Source organism: Lampetra fluviatilis, chromosome 5 (assembly GCF_964198595.1).
Source record: "Lampetra fluviatilis chromosome 5, kcLamFluv1.1, whole genome shotgun sequence".
In the NCBI taxonomy this organism is placed as follows: domain Eukaryota; kingdom Metazoa; phylum Chordata; class Hyperoartia; order Petromyzontiformes; family Petromyzontidae; genus Lampetra; species Lampetra fluviatilis.
In genome coordinates this window covers 9,418,248-9,444,961 of record NC_136279.1, presented here as the reverse complement: position 1 = coordinate 9,444,961, position 26,714 = coordinate 9,418,248, and the positions used below count along the sequence as shown (strand labels likewise).

General features: G+C 48.0%; 1 protein-coding gene across 2 annotated transcripts; it reads left to right on the top strand.

The window, feature by feature from the left end:
• The first annotated feature begins 83 nt into the window (after nt 1-83).
• LOC144932527 (gamma-aminobutyric acid receptor subunit alpha-5-like) lies at nt 84-26,705 on the top strand. 2 transcript variants are annotated; one of them, XM_078856703.1, is made up of 13 exons: nt 84-201; nt 6,973-7,029; nt 7,550-7,647; nt 7,912-7,979; nt 8,146-8,206; nt 8,563-8,722; nt 9,555-9,637; nt 10,422-10,565; nt 11,218-11,321; nt 15,026-15,074; nt 15,838-16,040; nt 19,505-19,687; nt 19,851-26,705. In XM_078856703.1, exons 2-13 carry the CDS (start codon nt 6,974-6,976, stop codon nt 20,142-20,144), a joined length of 1,503 nt encoding a protein of 500 aa, XP_078712829.1. In that variant the 5' UTR covers nt 84-201; nt 6,973; the 3' UTR covers nt 20,145-26,705. The 2 variants fall into 2 exon arrangements, with proteins under 2 accessions (XP_078712829.1, XP_078712828.1); XM_078856702.1 differs by having other exon boundaries at nt 84-206.
• Nucleotides 26,706-26,714: the final 9 nt, after the last annotated feature.

Genomic DNA, 26,714 nt, shown 5'->3' with positions numbered 1-26,714 from the left:
AGGGAGAGGAGTGGGGAGGCGAAAAAAAAGAGGAGCGGGAGGGGAGAGGAGAGGGGGAGGGAGGGAGGGAGAGGGGAGGAGAGGCACGGAACGAGAGGCATCGAGGGGAGGAAGGGGAGAGGGATTCAGAGAAGAGGGAGAGAGGGTGGCGAGCAGAGAATCCTCCCACGCGATATTTTATTCCGAGGCGGCCATCGCCAGGTCAGGTGAGTGAGTGTTGATGATGGTGATGGCGATATTGTCGACGATGTTAATGATGATGATGGTGGTGGTGTCGATGTGATGGTGCACGTTGACGACAATAACGGTGAAGATGGTGACGTACAGTAGTGATATTGTAATGATGGTGGTCCTGGCCGTGGTGGCTGGGGTGGTGATGTTGCTGCTGGAGCTGATGATGATGATGACGACGGTGTTGGTAATGATTTATGTTGTTGGTGGTGATGATGGTTGGTTGGCGATGGTTGACCCTCGGACTGCACAGCGTGCAGTGTACGGGAATATATACGGGGGATTCTGCGCAGGGAATTTGCAAGCACACAAATCATCTGCGCAAGTCTTCACATCATCATGAGCAGCAGCAACATCAGCAGTAGCATCATCGGTCGCATTGCTAGCATCATCGTCTCTCGTATTAAATCACCATGATCGTTATCTTCATCATCTTTCTAATCTTACCTATCCGTCATCGTAATCATCTCCACTATCCATAAGAATATCACGGCGTTATCGCTGCTGCTGGTAATGACCACGACCATCAGCATAAGCAATATCATGATCACAGTCATCATAAATTATAATTTACAACACCCGCTAATCATCTGTACACACTTCCATGATTATCAACACTTTTGTTATCATCAATCGTTATCATTACCATAATTAAAATAATAAGCATGCCTCTCCTGGTGCATCTCCAAATAGATGCTTACTGTCAGGGCATCATATCAGCCTTCTATTATTACATCTCTGTAAATCTCCGACTTCACGCATCCATTGTCTCTCCTGATAAATCGAACTCCAATCTCTCAACGCATCTCCCACCCTCCTCCTCCTCTTCCATTCCACTCAGCCCACATTCATCTCAGTGCGTATGTCCCAATCTATCGAAACGTTGAAGCCACGGGTTCATTGCCGACGCGTTACTTTCCGGAACTATGCAAGGCCGACTTGGAGTCGGGATTATCGCCGTAAGGCACCACCACTCGAGGAGAGCGTTCAGGTCAGATATGATTGTACCATACATCCCTGTAATCACATGCACAAGTTTATGAATAAATAAGGAGAGCTGGATATCGCGTGCAAAGATCAATTCCCAGAACAGCTGTCCAGATTGTTGCGGCTGAAATAAAGCAATGCAGGTTATATCAAACAGCAGGACTGTTTTGTATCTCCACTATATAAATGAGTATTATTGTTCATGAGTCTATTGACTTTCCAGAGCAATATCAAACGTTTCCATGAATTATAATAATCAGCTCTGTTTATCTCGAAGAGCAGTTAATGTATGTTTATCTCTGGGTGCTTTTAGTGCTCATCTCTGTGACACTAAATGAGTATCTCTATGGATATTAATGTATGAGAGCATCTATGGGCGTCTATCCCAGTGAATCTCGATGTGTAGAGGCTTGTTCAGGGTTAGGAACAGGGGTTTCAATCATCGACTTTCATATATACCACGGGGGTGAGATGCTAACTACATCGCTTGGTACACTGGAGGTCGTGGGTTCGATCCTCAACCCTGACGCCTGCTGCTGTATATTTGAAGTTCGCATGTTCTCTCCGTAGTCACGTTGCTTTGTCTTCGGGTCCTCCGGTTTTTCCCTCCACATTTAGAAACATGCGTTTAGAGTATTTGGCTGCTACAAATTTCCACGCGATAAGCCACTTCATTGGGCTATCATTTGTGGACAAATCACTTTAGAAAAAAGAGCGATATAGCTCAGTGGCCTTTACCTGTTAAAATTAAAAAATTGTTTAGTTTAGACTTTGGAAAAGTGGAGTTGAAAACCAAATATCATACTGCTTTGGTCTTTATAGACTATGAAAAGGCATTGGCATCATTAGTCATCTTAACCCAGGCACCAAGATAAACGTGTTTATTCTGGTTGTGATTTTTAACATACACATTCACACTGATGTAGCAGAGGCATTGAGACTGCATCGAGCATCAAAGATCGTAGGAGAAGAGGAGTCCGCCATGGAGAAACGCTATCGCTAAAATTATCCAACGGTAACATTTGAATAACTTTACAAAAAAAAGTGGACTGGAGAAATAAAGGCATACACATCAACGGTGAAAATACCAAGCGTCTCAGAGTTTCTGATACCAGCCTTTATAACAAACAAAATAGGATACAGTCTTAATTTTAGAACTTTCGTGACTGCAGGAATTATTATTTGGTTCTTTCGGTTAAGTCACGTCTAAAGATAAAATAATAAATTAAATTAAATAATAGAATACGACGTTTCGATTGCAACACAAGAAATCATCATCAGGTACAATGAAATAGTGACATAAAATCTAACCAGAAAACTATAGACAGACACATTAGCAGACAGACATCACCAAGATACATAGAGAGAGCAACACAGGCAACAGAGAGAGGTGATCGTCTCTGTGGGGTGGCCTTAAATAGACAGAGGAGGGCGGACGCAGAGAGAGGTAGGGGGGTTAGAGAAAAAATCAGCATATCAATGAGTGGACAACAAAACGTGGTGCTGCAAGTGCGATGACACGGCAAGCAAGCCTGAAAATCAGGAGAAGGACACACCAAAATTAAATAACCTAGTAAAATATCGAAATGTAATGTAATACAACACAGAGGGTCGGTCAACACACAATTAACGCATAGCCTGGTTGATTAACTTAGCAATCTTTGAAATACGTAATCAACCAGGCTCTGCGTTAATTGTGTGTTGACCGACCCTCTGTGTTGTATTACATTACATTTCGATATTTTACTAGGTTATTTAATTTTGGTGTGTCCTTCTCCTGATTTTCAGGCTTGCTTGCCGTGTCATCGCACTTGCAGCACCACGTTTTGTTGTCCACTCATTGATATGCTGATTTTTTCTCTAACCCCCCTACCTCTCTCTGCGTCCGCCCTCCTCTGTCTATTTAAGGCCACCCCACAGAGACGATCACCTCTCTCTGTTGCCTGTGTTGCTCTCTCTATGTATCTTGGTGATGTCTGTCTGCTAATGTGTCTGTCTATAGTTTTCTGGTTAGATTTTATGTCGCTTTTTCATTGTACCTGATGATGCTTGCTTGTGTTGCAATCGAAACGTCGTATTCTATTATATAATTTAATTTATTATTTTATCTTTAGACGTGACTTAACCGAAAGAACCAAATAATAGGATACAGGTTTTTTTTTACATTTAGTATGGCAGACAATGAGAGACCTTGAGTGTTCATACAAGTTATTGTCTTTGGTTTTCTCGAAAAGGACATAGTGATCCTCCCGGTCTGAGTGGTTACCTCTGAGTGACTGTGTTTTGAGTTATCTCTCGGAATGTTTGAGTAGTTAGCTCTGCAAATGTTACTTCTTGAGTGTTGAACGGTTAGCTACATCTGTTTTTTAATCCTCATCAGGCATTAGCTATCCACTGCTGGATGGAGGCCTTCCTGACATCATCCCCCGTGGTCTTGCAATGCTCTAATTAATCTCACTTCTGGAGCGATGTAATCATCTCTGCAGAGGTCATCATCCCATGTGTGATTTCCCTCCTTTGGGTGTCATTCTGTCACCAGCCCCATTTAAAACTTATCATCATCCCTTGTCGTGAACTGCCCTCCCAAGTTGAATTACCCTTCTTAACATTCACGAAAGTGTCTCTTATTTGCACTTTATTCTCTGTTCCACGTGTTCCTCTTTTTTCTCGATATTATTCGCAACATGCCTCCCTCTTCTTTGCACACTTTTCGGCTTTTGTTCCATTTCGCTTGTAAAGGTCTTCATCTGTCTGGCCCATAGCACACTGTGAATTAACTTTTAATTCTCGCATTGTGTTCTCCAAACAGAACTCCATTCTGCGCTTGTTCGCACCTCATTCCTCATTTTGGACCCCATTCTCCCTTCATTCGTCGCTCTCGTCAGTGAATACATTCTGATGTTTTTCCACGTCTGTTTCTCCGACAGTTATCTTCTTATGTTCAGAAAACTTGTTTTCTGTGACTTGTGTTTTGCTTGTATCGTATTTATCGTACGCCCAACCTTGAAGCTTTCTTTACATTTTATGCAATTAGTTTGGTACGTTCATTTTTTGCATAGTTCGATTACTCTTATATCGATTGATATATTTTGCTGCTTTCTTCATTTTAACCCAATTATAATTCGTCCATCTTTCTAAATGGCTTTTATATATGTTTGCATTAAAGCCACGGTTTGTTAGAACCTGGATGACTGGATTAAATTCCTTCATTATATGCCAGATCATGGTGTTTCAGATTCATTTGTCTTTTATAGGATTTGACTGATGCATGTATGTATGTATGCGATCAATGGTAGATAACCATTTTATAAACACAGCTAGACTTATGTAGCTGTTTAGCCTCTGAAATGTCCCTTATTCGGTTCTCTATGATCTTCATGAACATTGTGAGCACGGGAGAGCGAATGGGTCGTTTTTTCTTCAAATCAAGTGCTGCCTTCCTTTTTATTGAAAACAAAATGAGTATCGATGCATCATTCCACCATTGAGGTATTTCCTTTCCCTTTGAGACAATGAGTAAATAGGATGTTTCTTGTTGTTCCAACAGCAGGCAGCTAATGCCATCATATCTGGAACCTTTTTCTTTTTTCCCAAACTGCAAAGGGCAGTGGTGATTTAATCTGGAAAATTCTCCCCGTGTCAAAGTGGTTTCGCTACTGGAGTAGATGATTGTTCTTAAAAGTGATCTGGATTAAATCCTTCCAAGCGTTAACTGATTCTATCACATGTTACAGTTCCAATCCTGTCATCTTAACGCGACCACCACATGTGACTTACCAGTTATCAATCTCATATTTGCTGCTCCCATGCTCCCACCGTTTATTGTTTGACATCTTCAGTCACTGTTACTGCTGTATTATCTGTTTCCCTTCTCATCCTTTTCCACGTGGGTTATACAGAGTTATATGTACTATGAGATCTCTTTTACCAGTGGCAAAATATAATGGTAGGTTTTTACCCTTTTAACTGGTACAAAACTGACACCTTTATTCAAGGCATCATGTTTGCAATGACCACAGCACAAGTAGTCAATAAAGCAAAGAAAAAGAAGCAACTCTGATAAGGATAATAATATCCTGGTGTCATCTGGCCCTACACCAATGGGGACTAGGCTCTAAAGAAAGCCGTCTCGGGTGTGGGCCAATCAACTTCAAGGACAGTGCATATTATTATCCTTATCAGAGTTGCTTCTTTTTGTTTGCTTTATTGACTACTTGTGTTGTGGTCATTGCAAACATGATGCCTTGAATAAAGGTGTCAGTTTTGTACCAGTTAAAAGGGTAAAAACCTACCATTAGAGTTATATGTAGTTGAGTATCTTGCTTGGGATTCTAATCATCTGCGTCACTCCTTTTCTTCATCTCATCATCTGATGCTGCCACGCAGATAACTAAAACAACAAAACACTCAAACACGTTCCTTGTCAATAACGCTGTGGCCTTGAAAAGGATAAGTACACGATAGGTGACGTTTCGGCCAATGGCCCTTCTCTATCACACGTGGGGCCATGACGATGGTTTGTCGATCGGTGATTTGCCACTTGTTCCCTGGGGTTTTACTATGCTCGCCACTTTCAGTGCGCTATACATTACAATACGGCTTACTTAATTATTTACAGTGGTGACATCCACTTAATCATTTTGCTTCTCTGGGGACTGGAATATAAAATCAGTCTAAATCCTCCTCCCTCCTGAGCTATTCTTGTACGTTCACTGTCTTGCTGTTGCCTCTCATGAATTATGTCCTAGTTTTTTGGAATTTCCAAGTGTAACTGCTATTGCATATTAGCCTGTGTTCACTACTTGTCTTGATTTTTCCGAGGACAAGGATATCCCTGCCATTCCGGGGATTGTTTGTAATGTCTGTAATAATCAAGATATATTCTTCTCTCTGGTTCCTCACTCCGATGCTAAATTTATCGAGCATCTTATCATCACTGTTCCATTCAACCTACCGTTGCATTCCCCTTTTGATTCTTCACATGAATGTGAATTGAGTAGCAGCTGTGCAAGTCGATGTCTGTTGTGAATCCAGCTGCTGTATTTCTGGGCACGAAATGAGTGAATCCCAATCAACCCCCGTGGCCTCGGCGAGCGCTCGCAGTGGACACGAGTTCACCCCACGTGATCCATCTGAGCTCCATCCAGGCCAAAAACCTGCTTGGCTTCGGATATGTAACGAGACCGGGCACATTACGGGTGGTCCGGTCACAAAACTCGATAGCAATGATAGCGTGGAGCAGCGACACGACAGCTGTTAACGAATTGTATTGTGAACTGAACCAGTAAACATGGAACATCGGGCCAACGTTCGCACGTGGTTGGGAACCGTTCGCCCCAACAATGGCCCAACGATCCACGTTAACCGGGGTCACGATCTTTGCATTACGCTGTTGCACGAGTACGTTTGTCCTCATTTAAAATCAGGTCAATTTCCTCGTACACTCGGTGCACTTTTACATTTTCGTAGTTTTTTTGTCGCTTGGTAAATCTCACGCCTGCACAGGTACGTAAATATCCACACAGTCCACCATGCACCCACGCACACATCGCAGGCTGGGTCAACCTGGGAGCGGCTGAGCCCCACTGCATTGTGGATCCCGGTGAAGTTGCACCACTTGTGCACTCGATAGCTTCACCATTAAAAAGAATAATAAATCTGTTCATCTCTTGAGAGTGTATGAGAATCTACGAGTGTTTTTCTCGTGAGATGCGCATGCGTGCTCACCTCTCCGTGTCTCACGCTGTCCCCCAGGATGACTTTGCTGGCCTTCCTCCTGTGCCTTGCACTCGCGCTGCGGGCACACGCAAGGTGAGTTGACGGTGTCGATGATCGACACTCTGATTCTCAAACTCTTTAGGATGACAGCCCCCCTTTCCCTCCCCCCTCCTCTCCCTCCCTCACTCCCCACCAACTTCCCACTCTCTACCAAGTCCACAATACACAGGGAGATCGCATGTTGGGCACGCCGCTGTTAGCAAGGCCCTTGTTTCACTGTATTAGAGTGTTGTTTCACTAGCAACACGGTGCTGACGTCTCCTCCTGCGCACAACTGAAATTTTGCTTGCATTTATCCACGTCACAGAATGTGTCCCCATGCAAGGTTTTCACAGGGAGGGAGCACGACCCATTGGTTCAAGGCCACTGGTGTACACTTTGGTTATGAGTGATGTTCCGTGCGTGATGGTCAGTGATGTTCCGTGTGTAATGTTTGCTGAGTGATGTTCGGTGTGATGTTGGGTGTGCGATGTTTGCTGCATGATGATTGGTGTGATGTTGGATGATGATGGTGTTATGTACTCTGTGTGATGATTGGTGATGGTGATGTCAGTGATGGAGGGGATGCCCAGGACAAAATCACAGTTTTCACAAAAATCCTCGATGGACTCCTCAAAGGATACGACAACCGTCTGAGACCCGGCCTCGGCGGTAAACAAAACCACCACCAACCACAACCACCAATGGCACAACCAAAACAACAACCACCACACCCAACTACAACCACCAATATGAACCATAGCGACAAATACCACGACAACCCCAATCACCAATAACCACAGCCACCAATGCTAGCCACACCACAATCAACAATCCTGGCCACAACTATATCCATTACGACCTTCAATTTCATAAACATAACCACAATAGCTACGATCACCGTGACCCCTGACCGTGTCTCCCCTGTTCCGGCAGATGGGGTCACGGAGGTAAAGACGAACGTCTACGTAACGAGTTTCGGACCGGTGTCCGACACGGACATGGTGAGCACCATCAACACCATCAATGCCAGGCACCACCATTACCATTATCACTATTACCATCAACACCAGCATCACTGTCAGCACTATCATCACTGTCACCAGCACCAGCACCACCATCAGTATCACCACGCCCCAGTATTTTCACCGTATCCCCATGTGCACACAGGAGTATACGGTGGACGTATTCTTCAGACAGACCTGGAAAGATGAGCGCCTCAAGTTCACCGGTGAGAGGTCACGCATGGCTTCGGACGCCCAGTTGTGTGCGTGCTTACATGCGTGTGCATGGCATGCGGGAATGTACGTGGGTGTGTGTATACGTGTGTGTGTGAACATGTGTGGGGAACGTGGTGCTGGCCAGCCTCAAATTACTACCTGGTTCGATACACAATCATTGCCCCTGGGGAGGCGAAAGCAGCCAAGTTGTGGTGCTGGCCACCCACCCCCCTCACGTGCCATGCCGACATTTATACGTGCTCGCTAACAGCACTTGCCCCAAAAGTCTGTTAAATGCCATGGGAGAGGGCGGGGGGGGAGTGAATGTGGAATTTATTCCATTGTACTTTTGTGTACATGCACCCAGGCCCCATGAAAATGCTGCCCGTGAACAACATGATGGCGTCGCGCATCTGGACGCCCGACACGTTCTTCCACAATGGCAAGAAGTCGGTGGCTCACAACATCACGACGCCCAACAAGCTGGTCCGCATCATGGAAGACGGCACACTGCTCTACACCATGAGGCACGCGCGCGCTCTCCCTCGTGCTCGGACGCACGCCCACACCGCACGCTCGTTGCACATCGTCGTCTGCGCCGAGGGTAGAACGTGCACACGAATCTGAGTGTACTACCCGCCGCGATGCATTGGTTCAGAAACAGCGCAGTCATGAACGACAACGGTTTAAAATAAGGTGAAAAGCGCGCAAACATAAGTGTGGAGAAAGACGTGCGCTCGGAAGCGCACCGAGAGATGGAGTGAGGAAACACGTGGATTAAAGAGAATGCATGCAGGTGAATGACATTATCCGACCTATTAAGAAGAGTGCGGGGCTTGGGCAGAATGCGTAATGGCAGGAAGGGATGAAGAGCGATGGCCAAGAATAAAAACGGAGCACGGAGCCTAGAAATGGAACCACACACGACATACACATTCCTATATCACACATACACACCTTCATTCCAAACACACTTGCACTACGTGCATTCCATTCACATTACACACGCACATACAGGTAACAAATAAAAAGACAAACACACACACACACACCCTCATAACTACCACACAAATGCCACCACCACGTCCACACATCCATTACGATGCTACGATGTTGCAATGATCTTGCCATGTTACTGTTGAGGCACTGGTGCTGTGATGGCAATGCTACTGTGGTAAGGTTGGTGCTTCGGTGGTCTTGTGATTGCAATGGTTCCGTTGATGTAATGGCGACGTCAATCGTCCAGTGATAGTGACGGTCATGCGATGGTGGTGCAATATTTACGTGATGGGGATGGCGCAGTGATGTTGATGTGATTGTGGTGTAATGGTGCTGTGATGGTCATGTGGTGATGTTTAGGCTCACCGTTCACGCCGAGTGTCCCATGTCCCTCACCGACTTCCCGATGGACATGCACGTGTGCCCACTCAAGTTTGGGAGCTGTGAGCTACAACAACCACAACCACCACAACAACAACCACCACCGCAACCACGACAACCACAACCGAGAGAATTACATACACCACAACCAGAACTACCAAAACTACTACAACTATAAAAATAACCACAAGCACCACAACTACAACAACAAAACACGATAACCACAACCACCACAACAATAACCAGAACCACCACAATCCCCACGACATTAACCACAACCGCCACAACAACCGCATGCACCAAAACAACAACCACAATAAAATAAACATAACCTTTACCATCACAACAAACACAACAACAATGACCACAATCAAAAAACCCTTACCATCAAAAACATAACCATGCCCATTATAACCACCACACCCTAATCACTGTAACCATCACATGCACAACAACCCATCGCTTACCATAACCACCACCATCTTCCACAACCACAACAATTATTACAATGACACTATCACCAAGCACGATCACCACTTATATCTGTGTGTTAAACTTATTCCGCACCGTACGTAGCCAATCGTAGCTAAACGGAGGCTGCGAATACCAACGCTGCTGTGGTGCAGTTTGTCACGGTGTGTGGCGTGGTGCAGCAGGGTGGTCTGTCACGGTGTGGCGAGGTGTGGGGGAGGTTGATCGCGGTGCGGTCTGGCTTGACGTGGTTCTGCCGAGGTGGCGGTCTCGTGCAGTTTGTCAAGGTGCACTGGTGCGATTGCGGACTCTCATGGCGTCGTGCGGTGTGGTGCGGTGTGGTGTGGTGCGGTGCGGTGTGGTGCGGTGCGGTAGATGCATACCCAATCTCGGAGGTGCGCTACGAGTGGACCAATGGCAGCAACAACTCGGTGAACGTGGCGTCCGATGGCTCCCGGCTCAACCAGTACCACCTCTACAAGCAGACGGTCGGCAACGAGACCAAGAGGACGAGCACAGGTCCGCATTACGGAGACGGCACTGGAGGGGGGGGGGGGGGGGGACACGAGGCAGACAGGGGTACTAGGGATCACACCGGGGTACTTGGGCCGGGGGACAAGCAGTTTGTTTGTGTACATTGTCCACACTGCATTGTTTTTGCACCTTGTATTTAGTCTGCAATCAATTCCCGACTGCGCTATTCTCTTGTTCTGGAACCTTGGGGATGCGCTGCATGGGAGGTGCGGTATAAATAAGAGCGATAATTACGGAACAGAGGGGACACACTGGTGCAATGGAGCACAAATGACACTTGAGGCAACACACAAGGGAAAAAGAAGATACGCAGTGATTCACAGGCACACACACAAAGACTCCCTGCGACATGGGGAGACACATGGTGACGCTGGTGGGTGTGGGGGCGTGCAATAATTTGTAGCATCTCGTTTAGATTCTCTCTTCATTTGTTGTTTCGTTTCTAAAATTGCATCTCCTCTGTTAGCCTGAGCGTAACACGAGCGTATAATTTGTACACGTAACAACCAAGAAAACCACATAAGATCCTCATGCACGCGATGCACATATACGTGCACCCGCGGGCCTTAGGAATCGATATTGCATTGATAAAACGGTGCAACGTTAGACGCCGAGTGTGTGCGGTGTCTGTGCGCAGGTGAGTACACGGTCATGGTCATCGACTTCCACCTGCAGCGGAAGATTGGGTACTTTGTGATCCAGACCTACCTGCCCTGCATCATGACAGTCATTCTGTCGCAGGTACGGTCCACACCGCGCCACGACGGTTCACCCAATGCACTGAGCACACCATGGGTTCCCCCAGGGCTTCATTTCTCACCGGTTATTTTTTCCGGGTCGCTAGGACATTTGAGCAGGCACGCGACTAGTATCCACAGCCATAACAGGAATTACATTGTGGGTCATCAATTCAAACAGACCTGGCTGAGATGAAGCACTGGGTGTAGCCCTGATATTGGCGACAACACGGTATCCACCGTCTAGATTATGGTACATGCCACGCCAAGGGACGCACATCTACAGCTCATGCAACACCAAACATACCATGGTACACATCACAAAAAGCATGCCACAATAGCCATGTCAGGCCACCTACTCTGTGGGTCTGGCAGCCCCCCCCCTCAATATATTATTGTATTCATCCAATGTTGTTTTCATCCACATTACTTCTGTATGAACAATTTATTGAATACTTAGCCAAATGAGGCTCTTAAATATCACAATCTACAATAGATGCATTTAACAGGTCTACAAGGCGGCAACGACAGTTTGTGTAGGCAGTCCGGTAACACGGATGTTGCAGTCTGAATATCGCAACCTAAATTTAGAAGAAAAAAAACAACAGGGCCTTGTTATCACGGCCAACAGTGCAACCCGTTGGGGATTTATCACAGCGTAGCTCAAAGTGAAAAGAAAAAAACTCACGTCCTGGGGAGCAGCAGCCGGCAGAGCGGGGAATGAGTGGAGCAGTGGCTCCAGCGAGCGGCGCTGAGCCCCACTCGCTCGCCTGCTGCTCCGACCCGCCGTCTTATATATCACCCAACAATTTATCTTCTTATCTCGAGTGTACGGCAATAGCCTTCTCCGCAGCGGCACCACCCATTACGTGCATTCGAGCGACCTTAAAACGCAACGAATACCGCCACCATCATCCAGGCGAAATGGAACGGCGTTAACCCCCAACGATGATGCCCACCCTTTGATGCGCCCAATCTGCGGCCGATTTTTTTTTATTCCTCACATTTCCAGCCTCGCCCACGGCTCCCTTCCTCCGCGAGTGAGTTAGTGAGGATGCTACATGTACCGGGTGGGTGGCAATCGCCCAGCCAATTTTACTTTCCGTGGCCCAGTCCACCTCTTACCGCTCCTCACTTTCACCGTCGCGACGTTGGGTCCCTGCCGCCGAGCAAAGTCAATGCCAATTTGACGTTCAGACAAAAAAAACACCCGGGGTTAGAAATGTGATAACGGAACGAGCTTTTGGCGTGGCTTCGTGGTTATTAACAGCGGCTAAAGTAGTCGGTGCCAAGCCTTTTGTGCCCTTGATGGCCCAAGTGGAAAATCGATGTTGCTACAGTGCAAATTCCCCGATGCGTTATTCAGTCATTCTCAATTTGAAACTGATTAAGGTAGACGAGTTGAACGATGGTCCCCTTCTGAACCCTTCCCCCCCCCCCTAGCCATATGAAAGCAAAAGTAAATTGCCGAGCTGCTCACACAAAGCATTAACCCCTCTCACTCAAAGGTCGGGTAGTGGCACTCACGTGGAAGTAGTTTGCGGGATTTGCATACGTGACGGGAAAGTTTTTACCCCATCATATTCTTGCATAAGACCGTTTGAGATACATCAGTCGCGAGGATGAAACCCTCATTTAAAAACACGCTCCTGCACAATTCTGCTTTTCAACTCTTCAAACACACAATTTGCTTCCTCGGCCAAAATGGCATGACATATCTAAGTGTATTTTCTCTATCTACAAAATGCAAAATAAATTTACGGCTGTACTTCAATTCTATCTTGGTTGTGAGTGCTCTTTTGCACGTAGGGTTTGAGACATCTTGTTGCGACCTAAATCTGCCCCTGTCCTAGCACGTGACCCAAAAACTCAGTCTTAGTGAAACCTATCTGGTATTCTGTCGGCCTTGTTAAATTGTATTGCCTGAGTCGTCAGAGAACCTGAGTAAGAACCGTCAAACGTTTCTCCCACGTGTCTGTGTGGACACGCGGGAGGATGCGCTCCGAGATGTCCTGGTGGGAAGGGCACTCTATCAAAAACAACATTCTAATTACTTTTACTATATGTTATTGTAATCAGCGGTATGTGGTATGTCCCCGATGAGCATCATCACCATCCTTCGACTAAAGTCAGCTGGAGCTTTCAGCCTTTCACCATTCCAAACGGCATCATTTGTGAGTTGGTAGCGAACGCAGTTTGTCGTGAAGGCTTCCTTTGGCAACATGGCTTTCCTGAGATCTGCAATCACCCAGACAATGCCCACGACACCAGACACACTGCGGTGTCCACCAGGCTCCAGACATCATCACACATCACTCCTCGCTCCACAGCACACTACTTTAGGCATTACACGATATCCCACCATGCATTGCACATCAAAGACAAAGATCCCCTGTGCAGCCTTAACAGACTGTTGGGACGAGTGCTGTTAGCGAGCACCTATAAAGGTCAGCACAGTACATAAGAGGGTGGGTGGCCAGCACCACGCCTGACCGCCTTTGTCTCCCTAGTGGTGATGTTTACACACCGTGCCAGGTATACATTTGAGGCTGAGTCCACCTAGGGGAGGACCAGGAGAATCGTTTAAAATAATCGTCATTGGTGGTGGTGGCCATGAGCGGGAATCTAACTCGGGTCTCCGAGTTTGTAGCGCAGCGTGCTACCCACTACACTACAGCTCCCCACATTGCACACCACACATTACACCACACACCATGCTACTCTCAACACACTACACAGATCTACACTACACCTTACACTACGCACGTGGTTTGTGCCCTGAACAGGGTAGGGTTATTACGAGGCTTCAGTTGTGTATATGTGTGTGCACGTGTACCTGTTTGCATGTGCATGTGTCTGCATGCATGTATTTGTGTTCATATTTCTCTCTGTATATATTTGCCTGTGTGTATATGTCTGTGCATACATATGTAGTGAGTCAAACTGAGTCGCAGACGTTGTTCTTTAGAGGCAACACTTTTATTGTAACATCAACCCGTTAACACAAAGGGGTAACTGCCCCTTCACCAGATACAGCCTAGGGTGGTGACCACCCAGCTGACTACTCTATACGTAGGAGTTACAGCTACGAAGGGTCAGACCCTCACTCGGGTCCCCGACCACGTGTTGATGCCTCGTAGAGCTTCCAGCTTGTAGACGTGGAGCTTCCAGCTTGTAAAACGAAGAACCCCGGTCCCTCCCAGGGACCCACCTTATATCCCCCTGGGTCGGGGCGCTCCGCCCTTGGCCCCGCCCGCCTTTTCGAGCATTCTGGCTCCCTCTCGATCCCTAGCACCCCAACCTGGGGGCCTCTCTGTGGACACTCCAGATCACGTGTTTACGGGGTCAACCAGAGTGCCATGGCCCGGGGCAACCCTGTCCCTGGGCTGACATTCTCCCGCTCCCCCTTGTGGGAGCCCGCACTGCACGCCATGCGTGGTGCCCGCGCTATCCCAGCGCTCACCAAGCCATGCTCAGGCTGGTACTACACCCGCCCACGGAGTGTACGCGATGACGGTGCATCGCACGCCGTGCTGTGCTAGAGCCGGCCTCACATAGCAACCCACTCAGTGCTGTCCGCGACGTAGGAACATCGCACGCCATGGCCCTCTCGGGCGGCACCATACAGTGACATCCCCGATGTCACTACACATACATGCATGTAACTGAATGTATATTTATATCTGTTTGTGTGTGTTGTGCCTGAAGGTGTCATTTTGGCTCAACCGAGAATCCGTCCCAGCCAGAACGGTCTTTGGTGAGAATTCTTTAACACACACATACACACACAGATCCCCCATGTAGCTTACATCAGCTGTTGAGGAAAGTGCGGAAAGTGCTGTTAGTGAGCACCTAATGAAGGTCGCCTTCATCTTCCCAGTGCTGATGTTAACACACCGCACCAGGTACTCATTTAGGCCTGAGTTGACCTAGGGGATGCTCCGTGCCAATTCAGATATCACTTGCCTCTGATGTTTGTTTTGGCCGGGAATCAAATCAAGGTCGTCAGGTTCATAGCGAATCGTATGAACCAGTGCCCTAACGCTCCTCAAACAGAGATACAGACATGCATGGTCGCATGTACACAATCACATCCCTGTGTCCCTCCAGTGCTTCTGTCTCCACGTTTCTATCTCCGTATCCTCATCTTGCCTCTGTGTCTCCACTCCCCATGCATCACTGCATCCCCTACATCCATTCCCATATCTCGATTTTCCTTTCGTGCCCCATGTCTCCCCCATCTTCCCCATATCTGTGTCTCCCCATGCCCCTGTATCTCCCCATCTCCCGATATCCTCCCTGTGTCCCCACGATCCTCCGTATGCCTCCTTGTCTCCCTGCCCCTGTGTCTCCACATCTTCCCGTGTCATTCCTTTGTCTCTCCGTGTACCTCCGTCTCCCCCTACCCCCGTGTCTCCATGTCTTCCCATGTCCTTCCCGCGTCTCTCGGTGTGCCTCTGTATCCCCCTGCCCGTGTCCCCGTGTCATCCCATGTCCTTCCTGCGTGTCCCCGTGTCCAGGCGTGACGACGGTGCTAACGATGACGACGCTGAGCATCAGCGCGCGCTCGTCGCTGCCTAAGGTGGCGTACGCCACGGCCATGGATTGGTTCATCGCCGTGTGTTACGCCTTCGTCTTCTCAGCGCTCATCGAGTTCGCCACCGTCAACTACTTTACCAAGCGGGCCTGGGCCTGGGATGGAAAGCACGCGCCACCTGCTAAGGTGATGCACACCCACGACAACTGCCATAACTCAAAACAAGTCGTCAAAAAAAATCACGCATACACTTGGACTTAGTAACGTTTTACAAACATTCGTTTGTATGGAAACCGATGATGGGTTTCTGTCAGTGCAAACACATGCCTGCAAATAGTCCTATTTGCTAAAGTTTGTGTTTCAAGTCTTGGGCATTCCCTTGATCAATTTGGCTGGTTTTCTATAAGCCCATAAGTCCATAATAGCAACACAACTTGGTGTTAAAGTTGTTGGTTCACTTTGCATCACCTTTAAGAGAGTCAAAGTGACACCACTATAACACACACATGTGACGGAAAGAACAAATGCATAAATGCTATTAATCTTAGTTTGAAAGCGTTTATTGCTGAAATGCTCAACCACATAACCTAGTAGAAATGCAGTGACCTTTTAGCCATGTTCTATAAATAAAACTAAAAATTTTAATTTTACCAGGTAAGGCCTCTTACCCATATAGCTCTTTTTTCAGAAGCAACTTGGCCACAAATGATAGCTCAACGAAGTGGCTTATCACGTAGAAATTTCTAGAAGCCAATTACTCTAAACGCATGTTGATTCGACTATAAAACAACCTCGCACACACTGTCCTCACCTCCCACCAACCACGTCAGACCTCCGACTTCGCTTTCCGGGCCCTCCACTGGCTCCCAATCTCCATCAGAATCACCTTCAAATTCGCCTGCCTCTGTTACACTGCCTGCAGTACCGGTTGCCCTCCACACCTCTCAGACCTCCTGACGCCCTGCTCCCAAACCACCACCAGAACTCTCCGCAGCTCTACCCAGGAGTAATTCTCGACACCGAGAGTCAGGACCACGATCGCCATGCGTCGTTTCTCTGTTGTCGGCCTCTCCACCCGGAGCGCCATTCTCCTACCTACCTTTAAGCGCCTTCTCACAAAACATCTTTTTATTGTCACTTTTACTGAGCGGATCTCTGAGCTGGGCTCTGCGCCCCAGGTTCGCTGCCTTTGGACAAGTGAAAACTGTGCGCGTTACAAATTAGCATTATTACTATTATTCGAAATGTGGAGGGAAAAAACGGAGGATCTGGAGAAAAATCCACGCGATCACGGACAGAACATGCAAACTCCAAAAATACAGGCGTCAGGGTCAGGATCGAACCCTTGACCTCCTGTATACCAGGCGAGGTAGTTAAAATCTTGCCACCATGGCACCCAGTAACAGAACTTGCATAGCATGTTCGTACTGTATTGCATAGTCACAACAGTAATCCCAACCCCAGCTCGGTCATAACCCCTAAATCACCCCTAATCTGCTAATCCCATACCTGATCCCAAGTTAATTTTCCCGAATGTGCCCAATCTTTTCGGAAGTCAAATGCTAAGCAGACATATGTCTGGCTAGCCCTGGCATAGGAGACTACCCAGAAATACCAGGTGTGGGAGGATTGAGATACGAGATGGTTAGGAGATGGCACACAGCAATGGATACTTGAATACATCAGTGTTCTCCGGTTTCCTCCCGCATGCCAAAGACTCACGGATGATATTGCCCAAATTTCCCAATGCCGGAGCCAAAAAAAGTGTTGAGTCTCAGTGAAGCTCTTCTAGACAAACATATATATTTCTACATGTGTAATGGGCTCAGATAGGCGCACACAACTTCTTGGGAGGCAACACTATTTATTAACACCAACACATTACACTTAACATAGGGTGGTAACCACCGACCTGTTTTAACTAACACGCACCATCATTCTCTACCACGGACTCTCGGATACACGAGCGTGACCCAGCCAGGTGGGCTACTGGCGACTCCGCTGACTGGAGGCTTGACTCTTCTCAGGAGGCGTCTTCACGATGCATCTTCATTCTTGACACGGCAGCCTCGAGCCCCGTGAGAAGGCCACCTATATCGGCCTCGGCGTGTCCGGGCCCTTCCAGAACCCTCTCGAAGCTGCTCGGCTGTCCACGTGGCCCCTCAAGGTGCCCCCTGATCCGATCACGTGTCCAGCCAGGTTCACTCAGAGTGCCACGGCCTTACACAACCTCCGTGGCCTCACCCACGGCCTCCAGATCCCTGAACCGGCCCTGACGTCATTCCCACCTCCAGACGGGATGACGTGATGTGTCTGTGTTTAGACCCGCGGGGTAGTGACGTCACACGTGTGTGTGTGTGTAGACAGTAGTGACACTGCAAGTCACTACAAATGTGTAGGACTCGTACTCTCGTTGTCTTTCTCGTCTCGTTTATTCACGCGTAGAGTTCACACCTCCTCATCATCGCTCCGTGCCTCTCCGTTCGCTCCGATGCACAACTCGCCATTAACAACACTCCATGTCTCCCCGTTTCTACCGTACACTGTATTCTCTCTATTCACTACTACCGTACACTGTGTTCTCTCTATCCACTGCTACCGTACACTGTGTTCTCTCTATCCACTGCTAACCGTACACTGTGTTCTCTCTATCCACTGCTACCGTACACTGTGTTCTCTCTATCCACTGCTAACCGTACACTGTGTTCTCTCTATTCACTACTACCGTACACTGTGTTCTCTCTATCCACTGCTAACCGTACACTGTGTTCTCTCTATCCACTGCTACCGTACACTGTGTTCTCTCTATCCACTGCTAACCGTACACTGTGTTCTCTCTATCCACTCTACCGTACACTGTGTTCTCTCTATCCTTATCGTACCTATCGCTGCTCACTGCTGCTCCGTCTCTCTCCCGGGCACCAACCGCTCCAACTCCAATCCCAACCAAGACTCCCGTCTCTCCGTTACGCTGTGCCCTATATCCCCGCACCAATCAGTCCCAATCAATTACTCCATCCCCCGCTTTGCTACTCGCCCCCAGGCCCCCATCCTCACGTGACCATGTTATTGCCGCCAGGCCGGCGTCGGTCATTAATCACTCACCCTCCTGACCAATCACCGGCCTGCGTCCTCAGTCACCCCTAACACCTGTCGTGTCTCTTAACGACCCCCCCCCCCCTTAATGCCACGACAACAACAACCGTGTCCTCAGATGCTCCCACTGTACTCTGCTCGCTTGCCTAGCATCAGAACGCGTGGCGCGTGATTTCAAGTCCTACACATGTACAGCTCTTTTGTCAATCTACTGCTGGATGAAGACCTATGCCACACTGTGCGGGTCATAGGAGTTATTTGACTAGTGCGAGTTGAAGGTGGGGAGAATAGATGTACAATACAAGAATGGATTTTTCTGCACTTAAGTCTGCCACCCACCACGTAACCCCGTAACCTACAACACCTATTATGCATGGTGATTGCCCATCCAAGCACAATCCAGGCTCAAGGCCTGCTTGGCTTCTGAGATCTGACGAGCTCGGGCGCATTCCACGTGAATTGGTCACTGACGATTTTGGTCACTTGGACATTATTTACAATGTACTATTATTTTAACCATAACATGATCGCCGGCTTTGACATTCACCGTGCAGAAGAAGGAGCGCCCCCTGCCATTGTCCATGGGACGCAAGCGTCACCACGCCATGATGCGTGCCCTCGAGGGGGGAGCCCCCCTCTACCCGCGCACCACTACGCTGGGTCACCAGTCCCGCGGCTCGCACTACCCGCACACCACAGCCCTTGGTGCCGTACTCACGGGCAAGGCGGCTATGCAGGTATGGCACACACCACTATACATCATACCACAGCATACGACATGTTATGCCGCATGCTACGGCGCATCGTACGCCATCGAACCACATATCTCGCACGGTCGTAGTACACCACAAGCCCGCTCGCTCAACGTTCCCCCCCCCCGCTTTCCCCTTTGCCGTTCAGGGGGTCACGGGGGGCTTCTCATCAGGGGTTTACGGCCCCCCCCGCGAGGGCCAGGCCGTGCTCCGAGGCGTGGGCGGTGCGGTACCCCTGCACCTGGGCGGGGGGTGCGTGGCCGCTGAAGGTGGTGCCCACCCCCCCGTGATGCCGGCGTGCTCGACGCCGCGGCCCCTGCGCACCTACAACAGCGTGAGCCGCATCGACAAGCTGTCTCGCGTCGTCTTTCCCATCCTCTTCGCCATCTTTAACCTCGTCTACTGGGCCACCTACCTCAACCGCAAGAAGCAGCCCGGGTAGGGAGTGTAAAGGGGGCGTACGGAACCCCGCGGCGAGGGGGCGGAGGGACGTAGTGCACGCTGCCACACACGTCACAGATACAAAGTTTAGGATCATCCGAGGGAAAAAATGGATTTGGGTTGATAACAAAAATGACTTTTGGCGGCACAAGAAGTGACATTACCTCCCGTGAGGCCACTGACATCCTTTTCCCACGTGACTTTATTTTTTATCATATGTGATGTTGCTTAACTTATGAACATATACAAATGTTTGAACTCAAATTATCATTCTGATGGAACTTTATGTTGAAAATTTGTATTTCACTATAAATATTGAATATTATTTTAGAATATCTTCAGTGCATAAACAATTAGTTATTTAAACCCAAAATTATAAAAAAAAAAATCTGATACACGAATAAATTAAATCCAAAACTCACCCCTAATAATCCATCAAGGGTTGGGAACTTTCTGCTGAGGGCCAGATAGACATTTCAATACCGTTTAGCGGCCGCTCGTTAACACACGCCTTCCCTAATAACAAAGAGACAAATGATACGTGTGTCGCCGAGTCTGAACGTGCTAAAGTGACTGAACGTGCTAAAATGATAAACACTGTGTTGCCAAGGCTAAAACATTCCCCGCTAGTGGCTCATTAGTTTGGCTAAGATTCTTGCATTGACTGATAAATATCGTTTGCTCGTCGTTTCGAAGTGGTGGGCCTCATGTGACCATGGCCCAAATGAAATGGAGTCGAGGCCCGTGCGTGGCCTGCGTGCCATAGGTTCCCCAACTTTGTATATGCATATGGTATGTACAGGATAACTTTATAGGACCTACCTAGTTTTAACAACCTAGATTTTGGAAACTAATGCCCGTATATTTACATCAAAAAGCTGCTGCCAAGCGCAAACAAAAGCAGGAGACAAATTGGAGGTTGTATATTTCTCACAATGTGTTTCAACTGCCGGACTGCAGTACACACAGCCTCTGCAGTCTGCGTTACGAGTTATTAGTTTCCTGCACAGTGCACTGACTGCAATTTAAATGTAATTTAAACTCTGTACCCGTGGTACACCATGAGAAAGGGAGTAGAGCCAAGGATAAAATGTTTGGAATCAGAAAAAGGAACGGGAAAGGGAAGAGATGCTGGGACGGAAGTCCTCAAGACGGACAAAGATGGGCACAGCTCGAGATGAGCAGCAGGAAGAAATGAGGAGCGCCGTGCCAGAAGTGGAGAAGGCATGAGCGAGCCAAGATTTCAGGAATGAAAAGGGGAAGGAACAGAGGGAGAGAAAAGACGAATCAGAAGTGAGCTGCACGGAGTAGCGTCTGTTTTCACAGGGGGCGGTGGAGGGGAGGGATTCAGTGGGGGTTGCCACACACAAGTCACGTGGTTTACGGGAGGCTTGAGCTGATTGAAATATTTAGTGGCCGATCACAGGGTGTAGCAATTGTCATGTGACAAGACAAAAAAGAAGGCACCCTCCATTTCCCCCGTTTTTGGCCAATTGGAGAAAGTGACATCACTTGCCTCTGCCGTGAATGTCAAAAAGCAGGGGGTGATCTAATGTCAAACGTCAGCCGTCATTTATGCACTTCTGTTTCTGAAATGTTAATATCTGAGATGCATATGTTCTGTCCTTTTGAGCTTAGCAGCAACTTTTGAACACAAACTTAAAGCCACGCCTGAAACTATTATCTTATATTTATGTTGTAACAATGCAAATGTTCAATTACATTCGAACATTTATTGGGGTTTTTGTTGTTGTTGGGAATGTTTTGTTAGCTCGGGTGGGCAGCACTGAATTTGGTGCATTCTGAAATGATGAGTATGGCAGAAAGCTCCGTGTGCGCTTTGGTTTTAGCTGCAACCTCAGTGAGTGACGAGCACGAAAAGACAGTGTGGGCGAGAGTCTGGGGATAGGTAAGAAGGCAACAATAGAATACAGGGACGCAGGGACAGGGGAAGGGCAGGGGGATCACACAAGTGCAGCACAGGGTCTGTGGAGGTGAGGCATCGTTCGAGAAGATTTTGAGCAAAGTGCGACCAAGTTTAAGGAGACCGGCGGTGTTTGTGATGCTTAAGCGCTCTGCTAGGCCTCTGACATTGCAAAACATTTGGTGAATTTTCTTTAATGTGACTACGAAATTGCAATCAATATGTACACCAAGTTAAAGTGTAGAGGTAACGAATGAGTGTTAAAAAACGTGTTTGTTATACCACAACTTACGTAATATTTCACACGGGGCAACATTATTCGTTGTAAAGATACAGTACTTTAAAACGCCATCGGGATTTTATGATCAACCTATATTATACAGGGCACACAATACGAGAGCTGGAATGTCCGATTCTCTAAGTAACCGATTACTATACTGATTATCGGTTCGATTATACGACTAATCGGATGACACGAAAAATAGTTGGGGGGGGGGGGGGGGAAGTCTCACCTTTGTTCCCCCATGTGTGACGATGGACGGGAGGTGTTGGGCGGAGTTTTATGACAATTCAGCATCCTCCTCGTCATGCTGGGCCAGAGTAATCAACCACAAAAAAGTAGCAGTTCACCCGCATGGACTTTTCAATCTCACGATTTGGCTGTCAAAATATGCACCGGGATCAAAATACTACGGTTGGAGAAGCATCTTCTTGGTGAGATCTTTCCTTTCCCATAATTGATGAGATACTAAGCCTAAATGACAACGGCCACAATGAATGTTCACACAAAAGCCACAATGAATGTTCACACAAAAGTTGGCGATTTGTTCGACCAATTGTCCTAGCATCATAGACATACATCACACACACACACATCCTGTATGCTTTGACATTATGGTGGGGCCAAGCAGCTGATGTCATGGGCCCTGGCCACCCACCCACAGATGACTGCAATTGGCCATTGATGCCTTTAGCATGTCAGTCATTGTACTAGCCTGGAACCAGAGGAACCCTGATGAAGATTTGCACAGGCGTTGCGTACTGCAGACTGGCAGGTGGAACATTTAATGTGTGCGTTTAATGTATGAGGGCACATTCCGCTTTTTTTGTATACACATACGTTTTACACATTCGTACAGATATTACACATGCTGTAACGCAGGATCATGGGAGGCTGATGCTATCTATGCTCTCGAGGACAAACGCACACATCGTCCACATATACACGTGTATATGCACACGCGTTACAGAATATTTCCAAAATACTTTCAGACTTGTACATAATCCATGAACATTCATATATGTGCACGTGTATATACATGTATACATGTATATATGTATATATGTGCACGTGTACATCGATACATATTTACACACATACGTAATTCAGTGCGTAGTACCCACTAACAGAGGAGGCGTTGACCAAATGTAACATAATGTTGATAAAACAATAAAGTGTGGCGCATGCTTGGAATTGGACTGACAGAAAGAACAACGCGTGGATCAGGGAACAAAATGCAAATTTTAGAGTCATGTCGACTGTTAATATAGAGTATATACACGTGCAAAAAATACACGTGACACTTGAATACAAATATACCCCCTTGCACCTATATCTGTGTATGAGCACTATATCATAGTATTCATAACTTTTTATAGTTATACATTTACATGATTTACATACAATAGATACACACGTGTAATATGCAGACGGGCCGAATGCCCCACACATGCACGTCCATAGACATACATGCAGACACGCGTTAACACAAAGATCCCCCGTATAACCTTAACAGACTGTTGGGGCAAGTGCTGTTCGCGAGCATCGATGAAGGCCGGCACGGCATACAAGGGGGTAGGTGGGTCAGCACCACGCCCGGCCGCCTTTGTCTCCCTAGTGGCGATGTTTACACATCGCATATTATTTGAGGCCGACTCGACCCAGAGGAGGCCCAGATTATTGTCACTGGTGTTGGCCGTGAGTGGGAACTGAACTCAGGTCGCTAGGTTTGCAGCGCAGTGCGCTAACCGCTACACTACCGCTCCCCCACATGCACACGCACTTGCACAGACACATACAACACCACTGCCACTCCTCGCCATTAAGTGACGGTGACGTCACCACGGCGCCTGTGCCAGGCCAGGTGCACTTTGAGGCCGCCACGTGAAGTGCCGAAGGTTCGCTGCTGATAGGTCACGGGACAGACCCAGCAGGTGCCATGGGTTGGATGACTGAGATAACCGGTAGATGCACCCAGCTGTACCCTCTACTGTGCCAACTTGCTTTTTAGCCGCCTGGCGCTCTGCTCGTTGTTGTGAGCGTCGCTCCGCTGTCCTCCATTGCTGCCTCCAACTGCCCAGTAGCGTCCTTCACGAGCCTCCTCAATAGAGGCCGATCTTGATACCGCTGGTACCGGTCATCGGCAATTCCACTCAGCTCCACATCCTCCCATCCCGCATCAGTCCATCTCATCTCCAGCACGTGTCGTGCCCGTTTAACCCCCTCTATGCGGCCAAACAGAAGCTGCTTGGGCATGCAGTGGCTGGGCAAGCGGGATACATGACCCAGCCAACGCACCCTTGCCTGCCGGAGGAGCTCACTTATGGGAACGTGTCTAGATCTGTCAAGGACTTGTGAGCTCCTCACACAATTCAGTCTAGTTAAATCCAGGATGGATCGAAGGCAGGCCAGCCTGAATATTTCTAACCTGCGCAGATGTTTCATTAGAGGGGTCTACGTGTCACAAGCATAGAGAAGGGAGGGTATGACTTTGGCCGAGAAGACCCAAAGCTTAATGTGAAGCAAAAGACCAGGTAGCTTCCACACAGCATTACACAGCTGATGAAAAGATGCCGCCCAACGGATTCGGAGACCTCTGCTATCAAACCCGAGCTGGTCATAAGCACACTGTCCAGGCATGGGAAACTCTCCACTCCATCAAAATCTGCTGCATCATCAATGGGGAGTTGAAGGGGTGGTGGAATGTTTGATGGCACAAAATACCCAGGCAGGTGCTTAGTTTTGGCGGGGCTGATGGTAAGACCCCACCTCTTAGCAGCAGCACCTCCAACTCCTCGTCTGAGTGAGCAGCAATCACCAGATCATCGGCATACAGAACATAGATGACTAATAGGGAGCAATCCCTCGACCGCACTCGGGCATCGATCAGCCTCCCATTGTATTTGTACCAGAATTCCTCCGGTACAGTCATGGAAAGTTTCTTGAACTACGTGCTCAAAGATGATGTGAAATGTGGGAGCCAGAGGACATCCCTGTCGCACCCCAAGGTGAACAGGGAATGGCTGTGACGCCTGCCCACCATCCTGACGGCCCTTAATGATTGTGAGCAGATAGTCAGGAACTCCAAAAGCACACAAAACAGCCCAGGGTCCTGGCCTGTTGATGGTATCATAGGTCCTGACCAGGTCAATAAAGCAGAGATGTAGGTCTTGTTCGAATATACACACACATACTTGCACAAACACGTGCGTATCTGTTTGAAGCAGGGGACCCGAGTGTGGCGACTTTAGTTAGGTGTGGGAGACCTTGATTGGGGTTGGGATATACAGATAGGTGTATAGCGCCTGAGGTTAGGTGTGGCAGACCTTCCACACCCACTGCTAGGGTGTGCGTTAGATGTGCGAGACCTGGGTGTGTGGCATGGGGGCATGGGTTAGGTGTTGGAGACCTGGATTAGGTGTGGGACACTTAGGTTATGGGTGAAAGACCTTAGGTTGATATTGGGGGGGGGGGGGGGGAGACCATCTATGGCGTTGGGACGACACCCCAGTTCCCAGTTCGGTGCGGTGGACCGTTGGCTGTCAGGAAGCTGGAATTTGTATAGCCTGGATATTGTCTGCATCACTCCTGGCTACATCTACATCAATGTCTACTACACTAACAATCTGAACTGAAATCTCGAAAAAATACATCTCATTGTGAACTACTTCGTATAAACTCCCAATCTTAATATGCACGACCATCTCAGTCCAGGTGACAAAATCTCAAGCTGAATCACAACACCACAATAACCTCAGTTGCATCTCCCACCTCCACTGCGCCCTCAATCACATTTACTACTGTTGTTATTCTTGAAAATTGCGTTGGTATTAATAGTCATAAAAGTATTACTTAAATAGTCGTATCCGTGACAAAAAAAATATATAAGTTAAGTTTGCAACTGAAAATACGCCATAGTGTGCGAGGCTGTGTGCGTGCGACTGTGTGGCATAGTTGATTGAAATTGTGTGCGCGCGCGAGCGTGATTGTGCGTGTGACCACGTGTGCAAATCCACACGCAATTGCGCGTGTGCAAGACTGTGTGCGACCGAGCGCGTGTGCGAATGTCTTTGGGTACAGGGTGGCCCAAAAGTAAATTTGCCGGCAAGAGTGCGTCCCTATGTACGGAGAACTTATTTTGCACCGTATATAGCCAACCGTGCTCTCGGTAAACTTTCGGGTCACCCTATATTGTGCAACCATGCTTGCATGATGCGACTGTGCGTTTGTGCGCGTGCGCACGACCGTGCATTTTCCTGCATGAAAAGCACGTGCCGAACGGGCTACCATCAACTCCTCTGTCAATTTGTCATCGTGTTGAATGCTGTCGAAAATAAACGACATGGATTAACAATAAAGCGACTCCA